This window comes from Taurulus bubalis (assembly GCF_910589615.1).
Source record: "Taurulus bubalis genome assembly, chromosome: 17".
In the NCBI taxonomy this organism is placed as follows: domain Eukaryota; kingdom Metazoa; phylum Chordata; class Actinopteri; order Perciformes; family Cottidae; genus Taurulus; species Taurulus bubalis.
The window spans coordinates 20,473,159-20,483,158 of record NC_136605.1 but is presented as its reverse complement, the minus strand read 5'-3'; the positions used below and the strand labels follow the sequence as shown (position 1 = coordinate 20,483,158).

General features: G+C 43.0%; 2 protein-coding genes across 2 annotated transcripts in view; both read right to left on the bottom strand.

Moving 5' to 3' along the window:
- Positions 1-3,355, bottom strand: part of ppfia3 (PTPRF interacting protein alpha 3) — a gene marked incomplete at its 5' end in the record, with an annotated part of 25,889 nt that extends 22,534 nt beyond the window's left edge. The window contains one exon of the mRNA XM_079232807.1: positions 3,002-3,355. Coding sequence (XP_079088933.1) covers positions 3,002-3,355 — 354 coding nt within the window. The remainder of the gene's footprint in view (positions 1-3,001) is intronic.
- Positions 3,356-8,612: 5,257 nt separating this feature from the next.
- nucb1 (nucleobindin 1) overlaps positions 8,613-10,000 on the bottom strand; it is a 6,462-nt gene continuing 5,074 nt past the window's right edge. The window contains exons 7-9 of the mRNA XM_079232897.1: positions 9,833-9,994; positions 9,154-9,271; positions 8,613-9,059 (exon numbers count right to left, since the gene is read on the bottom strand). Coding sequence (XP_079089023.1) covers positions 8,989-9,059; positions 9,154-9,271; positions 9,833-9,994 — 351 coding nt within the window. The 3' untranslated portion in view covers positions 8,613-8,988. The remainder of the gene's footprint in view (positions 9,060-9,153; positions 9,272-9,832; positions 9,995-10,000) is intronic.

Genomic DNA, 10,000 nt, shown 5'->3' with positions numbered 1-10,000 from the left:
ACCAGGACCAGACCAGACCAGACCAGACCAGACCGGTGGGGTCCCACAACAGCCCTGGTCCTGATCCGTCCGCTGAGTGATCCGTTCCCTCCCCTCACGGCCCCCCAGACAAAATGCCGTTAAAGAAAAGTCCAGCATGTTCAGTCTGCAACTTTAAGCCTCGCCGCCGGAGGAAGACGAGGAAGGAGGAAGAAGCTTATTTGAAAAGATGGAAGTGAGGAGGATCAAGGAGGGAAATCGCCGCGTGCAGATGGCTCCTTCTGGGCCCGAAGGACATCCCATAATTCTGGGATTAATTCACGGAGAAGACGGTACCCGACACTTTCTACATTCCTCCTTTTTTTTCGGATGGGGGTCATTTTGGTTGATGCAAAACATGACATCATCATCTCCCTCATCATGAGACACCACATCAAAAAACGTCTCTAGCAGCCGCCTGATTAGTATGCAGCAATATGCAAATGAGTTTGATTTGTTAGTCTCTGTGTGTTTCATATCACCAGGTTTTCTCTCTCTTTCGCTGTGTGTGTGTGTGTGTGTGTGTGTGTGTGTGTGTGTGTGTGTGTGTGTGTGTGTGTGTGTGTGTGCCATGCTGTCTCTCCCTCCATCCCTTCCTCCTAATTTTTCTCTCTTGGCAACGGCGAACACACACAGACGAACTCACTGAACTCATCTACTGTAGAATGTAGACGCTCCACGTGTGAGTGTGTGAGTGTGTGTGTGTGTGTGTGTGTGTGTGTGTGTGTGTGTGTGTGTGTGTGTGTGTGTGCCAAATCGACCGCTCTCAGCCTCTCTCTTATATGTCTGTTATTTTTTATAGTTTTTTTGCCACAGTGACAGTGTGGGAGGCGTCCAACAGTGACTCCTCCCCCTCCTGTTTTTCCCATGACATTCCCATCATACGCATCCCCCCAGGCCCCCAAAAAAATATCACCAATCTTTGCAAAAAACAACAACACAACCGCTCTGAAAGTCTTTCAACGAACCTCAAAAACTCTTCTCACAATCTGCCATAAGCCTCAACGATGATGTTTATTTGAGAGTATTTCTGGACTCGAGCAAAGATGGCGGCTTGAAATGATCTCCATCGTCGGTTTGGCCGTATATATATATATATATATATATATATATATATATATATATATATATATATATATATGATTCTCCTTTTCAAACAATTCATACAAAACAACACAACAGCTTGTTTGTGCTTTTCTCGCGATGCAACAGATGGAATATACTCTGAACCCTCTGGTTGGTCAAAGGTCAAATCAAGGTAAAACACACACATCTTGTTTTCAAAGTCCACACATTGGAGACTAATTATACATTTGAGGAGCATAGGTCAAAGGAATGAATATCTCGTAATCAAACTTAGATTATTATCTGGCTCCGATTTATGATAATGATTGGATTATTAACAGTTGGCCCATTGATCCCATTAAAGGCTGTAACAACTGATGTTTACTACCTGCTGCTTAAACTAGCGCTTTAAACGTTTCATGCAACTTTGCAGAATAAATCTCCAGTTCAACGTGCGACGAGCTCCTTAAAGAACCTCTTTCATAGCTTTGCTATATATGGTATATATATCATGAATATTTTCAGTCTCAAAATGGAAAAACGCCTAGACATTTCATTAGAAAAACATGTGTAAAATATTCATTTTCTGTGATATAGTTATCTGCTTTTTACTTAGACTAGAAAAGGCTTCAGGCTATGGTCCCATTGTGTTTTCCAGTCCATAAGTCCCATTTATAGTCATCTACAGGCATCTATTCACAAATACATGTTCAGGCGGAAATAAAAACCTTATACTTTAGTGTGTTCAAACTCATATAACTCAGTGTCAGCAGCACTTAAAGTGATTCTGACTATTGAGGGAAAAAATCTTCAGAGTGTTACCTTTCAAAAGAGACCAAGACCATGCATTTACTCCACATAGTTCAAGTACAGCTTCCAATTTACTTTGGGTTTACCTGGAGAGGCGTTTTTCGTCAAAGCTTACAGGAACGCTAAGAGGTTAACCGGGGGACAAAGAGGCGGGACGCTGGTTTTCCGGCTGAGCTCTAAACTCTAAACAGGAAGCAGTCCGGCTCCGCGCCACCTGGACCGGCTACAGCATTAAACCCTGCTAACAGGTTAGCGCATCAATAATTCAACACCGCGAAAGGAAGCATTTTCACCACGAGCACTTTTGATCCAGAGCGAGAATCCACTGATGATCCTCGTTTACTGGGACTCTACTTTTTATTATAATTAGAACATTTTGGATTTGGAGGAATCAATAATTTGTTTTACTTTCATCCTCCTGCTGCTGTTTTTAAGGTTTAACATTTTGAGCTGAGCTCGAGTGTCTTTGTGTTTCACAGCAGACTTGAGATGACGTCCTGAACTTCAATAGACTTTTGATTTTAGTGACTTTTAATTGTATTTAAATTACTTTAAATGTCCTTTTAGTGCGTTTCTTTCGCTCTTTTGACGTGTTACGTAATTTCCGCTTTAACGAAGCTGCCTAAACTTGGTCGTGACTCTGTTATGCACCTCCTAAACTCGACTTTAAGCCTGAGTTGAACCTGAACTTAAAGGAACCACAAAACAAACGTCCACCCCAACCTCAAGTCAAAGCTTTTCCTAAAACGGCTTCTTACAGATGCAAAAAAAAGTCCAGATGTTCACCCAGTCACACACACACACACACACACACAACACACACACACACACACACACACACACACACACACACACACACACACACACACACACACACACACACCCACATAATGTGACAGGATTGAACTTGACACTTCAGCCCAGATGAAACTTTTCCTTCAGTCTGACCTTCACAAAATATTACATTTGACGTACAATAAGATTAATAAAACCCTCACAATCCCTCACAGAGAGGGAGCTGAGACGTGTGTGTGTGTGTGTGTGTGTGTGTGTGTGTGTGTGTTTCCTCCACAGCTGCTGGACTCGTGAGGCCAGGCGGCGCTCGTACCTGCGGCAGGGCGATGGACAGCTGCCTCTGGAGCGACTCCTTCTCGTGGCCCAGGTCCCTGAGGCGCAGGTGGGCCGTCCCGAGACAGTCCTGGGTCTCCCTCAGGCTCTCCAGCAGCCGCTCCCTCTCCGTCAGCATGTTCACCATCAGAGACTCCAGGTTGCCGGTGCTGCCGCCCTCGTCGCTGCCGCTGCCGCCGCGGGCGTCCCTGCTGCCGAAGGCCCCGGCGGCCCCGAGCCCTCCTCCTCCTCCTCCTCCTCCTCCTCCTCCTCCTCCGCTACCCGGCGGGGAGGACGACCCGCCTCCGCCTCCGCGCCCGTCCTCCGAGATGGTGGGCATCACCTCGCACATCATCTTGAGGCCCGGGTGTGAGCGGTGGCGTGTGAGAGGCGGTTTCTGGCGCTTGGCGGCAGCGACTGGTGGACCGCTGCCTCTTAGTCAAGCGGCCAACTGATGTTTTGGAAGGGTGTGTGTGTGTGTGTGTGTGTGTGTGTGTGTTTGGGGGAGTGTGGGCAGTGTGGGTGCAGGGGTGAGAGGGAGAGGTGCAGGTTTTAACGGATGACCTCTGACCCCCGGCCCAGGCTTCACTCAGATGAGAGACGGACCTGGAGAGGGAAGGAAGAAGAAGAAGAAAGGGAGAGGACATGTTTAGATGATGGAGGAACGTAGGAGGTTTGTATAACGTCTGTATTTCCCACCTCTCTCACACACACACACACACACACACACACACACACACACACACACACACACACACACACACACACACACACACATACACAACAGCCTCTCTCTCCCACTGACTGGCATCAACGTCTGGAGCGATCCGTCCGTCCATCAGTGCGCGTGCATCCGATCGCGCGCGCGCGTGTGTGTGTGTGTGTGTGTGTGTGTGTGTGTGTAGTGTGTGTGTGTGTGTGCCCACACAGTCAAAACGGCGCAAATGAATGGCGCATGATGCACGGAAACGAGTCGTTATTCACACACAGAACCAGCACCGGGCCGGCAGGTTCGAGCAGAGAGGCGCGCGCTGGTTCATCTCATCTGTGGAGGGGTGCTGCTGGAAAGGGTGTCATCGTGAATTGTAATTACGGGATGTATCCAGGAGGACATTCCTTTTTTTTCTACGGCTCCGGAAGCCATCTGTAAAAAAATATATATGTATATGTATGTATTATGCGTGAATCAGGAGGCTTATGCGCAAATGCAAGGCTGTCTTTACTAAATAAATGGCTTATAAAGAGGGAGAAGCAGCCTGTTTTGTGTAGAGCATGCAGGGCTGTGCAGGAGAGGAGGTGCCAATCACGCTGTAAATGATGGAGGCCTAATTAACACGTTCAACCGGGAGATACGTATCACGCAAGTGGGTTATTTTTAGTGGCATGAATGACATAAATGTCGGAAAACGGTGCGCCTCTTTGGCGTTTATTCCGACTGCAAGGCGTCTATTTCCTATCACACCCCTCCATCCTCCTCCTCCTCCTCCTCCCCACCCATAAAAACAGCTGGACGGTCTAACGCACAGCTCAGTGTATGTGTGTCAGTGTGTGTGTGTGTCAGTGTGTGTGTGTGTGTGTGGGTACCGAACATTCACGGTGGATTTCAGCTGCAGCCGCCGAGCGATGGTGTGTGTCTTACCCTCTCCATGATCGGCAGAGACAGGAAGTAAAGGCGCCTCGGTGGCCGGTTCACTCCATCGGAGCACCTGACAGACGGAGGCTGCAGCTCATCCCGTTACATCCCCGGTACAGCCCGGTAAAGCCCGGTACAGCCAGTTACAGCCCGGTAAAGCCCGGTACAGCCAGTTACAGCCCGTTACAGCCCGGTAAAGCCCGTTACAGCCCCGGTACAGCCCCGTTACAGCCCCGGTTCAGCCCCGTCCCTCCCTCTGCTGCGCGCTGCCGAGGGGAGCGACGCTTCTTCGGCTCCGGCGGCTGCGTCAAGACGCGCGCAGGAGACGCGGGCGGCGTCCGGGCGGGACTTTCAGAATAAAAACGCGCACGCGAACAGCCGACGTGACCACAAACGTGACCTTTTATACAGTGAAAAGCACACAATATTTAATATCATTAAATCAAATTCATTTTCAATAATTATCATGAACATTATATTCTTTAACTTTCGTTTAGTAATACAAATAAACATATCATTATATATATATATATATATATAAAATATAATAATAATTATCATAATAATTATGAAGCATTTGACTGCACATGTTCTACAAGGTGACAAATAAACCCCCTGAATCTTCTTAAAATATTCAATTTATTTTTATTGAGCCAGTATAAAAGGCGATTAGGTTTTCTGCTACACATTTAAGTTTTAGTGTCTTCAATTTTTTTAATTATCATTGAGAGTTTTACCTCTTCAAATTTAACACACTGAGAAGGGAATTCTTGTATATATATAGATATATATAGATATATACAATATAGATATATATATATATATATATTGTATATATCTATATATATATATGTATACACACATATATATATTGTATATATATATATATATATATATATATATATATATATATATATACTATATATATATATATATATATATATATATATATACAATGTATATATATATATATGTATGTATACACACATATATATAGTGTGTATATATATGCAATATATATATGTATACACATATACATATATATATATATATATATATATATATATATATATATATATATATATATATACACATACACACACACATATACATCACAGACCAACAAGGGAGGTGACAAGACGAGCTATATAGCATGACTGAAAAAAGGAGTAAATAAAATAATAAATACAACCTTTATTCTGAAGAGACATAATGCTGCTTCCGGTGACCTCGGTGATGTTTCTGTGTAACTTGACGGGCTCCATCGCGTCTCTTCCCTCGCCTCTCCTCCTCGGTAGAGATGCTGGGTCTTAAAGAAACATTTCCCAGCGGATAAAATAACTCCTCCGGTCCTCTGACTCTCTTCCAGCTGCACGGCGTTTCGCTTTCACGTCTTTAAAAACAAAAACAAATGGACACCAGCAGAGAGAGAGGCTTTTATTTCATGTATTCTCACGCTGTGGTCCACGAAACTTGCTTAAAGAAGATAATTAAACAATTGCGCCTTCTGGTGGCTGGATGAGGAGCAGCATTGTCACCATGAGGGGTGAACCCTCATGTCTGCACGTTAAATAACCATCAATTATTCAATTACATTATTAAAAAGGTGACAATCAGTATAAAAAACTTGAAAATAACCAGAACTTCAACTTTAAAAGTTCACATTAAGTTCCTGGGATCTGTGAACTATAAAATAATTTGATAAAAAAAACAAGAAAAAGAATCACAAATGTCGACAGTTTTCTTTCTTATGATTAAAATCAGCCGCTACTCGTGTCAGTAAAACTACCAGTTATGGAAGTATTATCAGCCAATCAGAACGCAGCGGAGGCGGGACTTAAAGCCTCAGGCTGAGGTGACGTAATGGTCTCCTCTGAGAGGGTGCTGTACAGTAGAGCCGCCAGTGAGCCTCAGAGAGCGTCCTCATCCATTCACAAGCACAGATTTAGAGAGAAGAAGAAAGAAAGGCTTTTCCGTAAGAAAGCAACTCATCATGTACAGTTTATTTTCTGTAAAGCAGCATAAAAACACAACATCAACACAATAAAAACACATCAACACAATAAAAACACAGTAATACAATAGATGCTCGTTGATGTTCTCTACTTCTACTTCTTCTGTTCATCCGCAGAACCTGCAGCGACATTTTAAACTACATTATTTTGGAATGTTTTAATACCGAATGAAAACTTTTCATGTTGTTTTTAACTTTTGCTTTATTTTCTATTATTCATTATTCATTCATCAAATATGTAAAATGCAGAAGTTTAATTACATGTTTAAAATTCAGGAGATTTGGTTCTTAGAAGAAAAGAGGACAAGGAGGAAGGAAAGAGCACGAGGAGGACGTAAAGGAGAAGGAAGCAAAGGAGGAGGAGGAAGAGGAGGAAGAAAGAGGATGAGGAGGAGGAAGAAAGGGAGGGGGAGAGAAGAGGACGAGGAAGTAAAGGAGGAGGAAGAAAAAAAGCAGGAAGAGGAAGAAAAGGAAGAAGAGGAGGAAGAACAGGAGGATGAAGAAGAGGAAGAAAAGAGGACGAGGAAGTAAAGGAGGAGGAAGAAGAGGAAGAAAAGAGGACGAGGAAGTAAAGGAGGAGGAAAAAAAAAAGCAGGAAGAGGAAGAAAAGGAAGAAGAGGAGGAAGAACAGGAGGATGAAGAAGAGGAAGAAAAGAGGACGAGGAAGTAAAGGAGGACGAAGAAGAGGAAGATAAGAGGACGAGGAAGAAAAGGAGGAAGAATAAGAAGAAAAGAGGGCGAGGAAGGAAAGGAGGAGGAAGAAGAAGAGGAAGAAAAGAGGGCGAGGAAGAGGAGGAAGAAGAGGACAAGGAAGAGGAGGAGGAGGATGAAGAAGAGGAAGAAAAGAGGACGAGGAAGGAAAGGAGGAGGAAGAAGAGGAAGAAAAGAGGACGAGGAAGGAAAGGAGGAGGAAGAAGAGGAAGAAAAGAGGATGAGGAAGAAAGGAGGAAGAAGAGGAAGAAAAGAAGACGAGGAAGAAAGGAGGAAGAAGAGGAAGAAAAAGAGGACGAGGAGGAGGAAGAAAAGAGGAAGAGGAGGAAGAAAAGAGGATGAGGAAGAAAGGAGGAAGAAGAGGAAGAAAAGAAGACGAGGAAGAAAGGAGGAAGAAGAGGAAGAAAAGAGGACGAGGAGGAAGAAAAGAGGAAGAGGAGGAAGAAAAGAGGAAGAGGAGGAAGAAAAGAGGACGAGGAGGAAGAAAAGAGGACGAGGAGGAGGAAGAAAAGAGGAAGAGGAGGAAGAAAAGAGGAAGAGGAGGAAGAAAAGAGGACGAGGAGGAGCACAAACACACATCCAAACACTCATGCACACTGTATTCATTCTTATCTTATTCTAAAGAATGTTGTTTGTAGTTTCGTATCAAACCAGTTTGTCTTACAGCTAAATATAAAATTACAATAAATATAGATTTAAAAAGATGGAACCAGAAATTCAGCAACATTTTATATTTTATGTTCGTCTTCCAGAAAACCTGCAGCGATTATTTTGATCGACCTTTTTGCAGCCTCATCATTTTAAACTAGGAAGGGTAAACAACTAGAATATTCTATAAGGACGCAACATATTATAATATTATGATATTACTATATTATAATATTACTATATTATAATATTATTATATTATAATATTATAATATAGTAATATTATGATATTACTATATTATAATATTATTATATTATAATATAGTAATATTATTATATTACTATATTATAATATTATTATATTACTATATTATAATATTACTATATTATAATATTATTATATTACTATATTATAATATTATTATATTACTATATTATAATATTATTATATTACTCTCGGCACTGAATGAAGAAACAATCATTACTGTGGGATAAAACACGGCAGGAAGACGGGAGGAAAAACTCTGGAGAGAATACAGTTAAAATGTGTGTGTGTGTGTGTGTGTGTGTCAAAAAAAAAAAACGGATTTCAAGGAGTTTGTTTTAGAGGTTTTTAAATTAAGTCTTTATTTAAAGGTTGAGCATTTTACAGTAAAGACCCTGCATTAATGAAAATTTCACTGAAGATTTCTGAAAACACACATATACTAATATATATAAATATATACATATATATAAATAAATATATATGTATATGTTGTTTTGAGATCTTGAAATCTAACGGAGACCACAGAGATGAACACAGTACAATATTTCAGGATTCCAGTTTGTCTGAATTTATACACACACTCCACGCTATGCAGCTTGTGGAACCCATCTGGATATGTGTGTCAGTGCAAATCGTGTGTGTGTGTGTGTGTGTGTGTGTGTGTGTGTGTGTGTGTGTGTGTGTGTGTGTGTGTGTGTGTGTGTGTGTGCTGCACTAAGTGTGTATGGGCAGATTCTGTGGCGGCTCTGCAGGAAGGTTATTCTGGGCCTCGGCCGGGTGTTCGGCTGTGAGAGAGAGAGAGAGAGAGAGAGAGACACTGAAATAGAAGGAGACGTTCCAACAGAATAAAACACAGGTGTCATTTTCTCGATGGTTCACCTTTAGCTTCCACCTTTGGCGCCTCCGGCTGGAACTGAAGTTCTCCATTAGGACCCGCAGGAGGCTGCCCGTCCGCTGCCTGCTGCTCTTTCTGCCTCTGGGACATTTCTAAAACCGCCTGCAATTATAAAAGTGCAACGATTACATGATCATCTCTATGGTTCTGTAGACGTTTAAAATGAAGAACATGTGGTTCTTTAAAATTAAGGAGGTATGGTTCTTTAAACGTTTAAAATTAAGGACGTATGGTTCTTTAAACGTTTAAAATTAAGGAGGTATGGTTCTTTAAACGTTTAAAATTAAGAAGGTATGGTTCTTTAAACGTTTAAAATTAAGGAGGTATGGTTCTTTGAACGTTTAAAATTAAGGAGGTATGGTTTTTTAAACGCTTAAAATTAAGGAGGTATTCTTTAAAATGTTTAAAATTAAGGAGGTATGGCCTTCACCTGACCCCGTATGACCCCGTATGACCCCCGCATGACAGTACCTGCTGGTACTCCTTCCTCTGGGCCTCCAGGGCCTTCACCTGACCCCCGTATGACCCCTGCATGACCCCCGCATGACCCCCGCATGACCCCTGTATGACCCCTGCATGACCCCTGTATGACCCCTGTATGACCCCCGTATGACCCCTGTATGACCCCTGCATGACCCCTGCATGACGCCTGCATGACGGTACCTGCTGGTACTCCTTCCTCTGGGCCTCCAGGGCCTTCCCTCTCTCCTTCAGCAGATCCTGCTGCTGACGCAGGTTCTCCGCCTTCCTCTTCAGCTCGTCCTCTCGGTCCCGGAGTTCCACCTCGAAGCGCTGCAGCTCCTCCTCCGTGTACGCCGGGTTGGTCTCCAG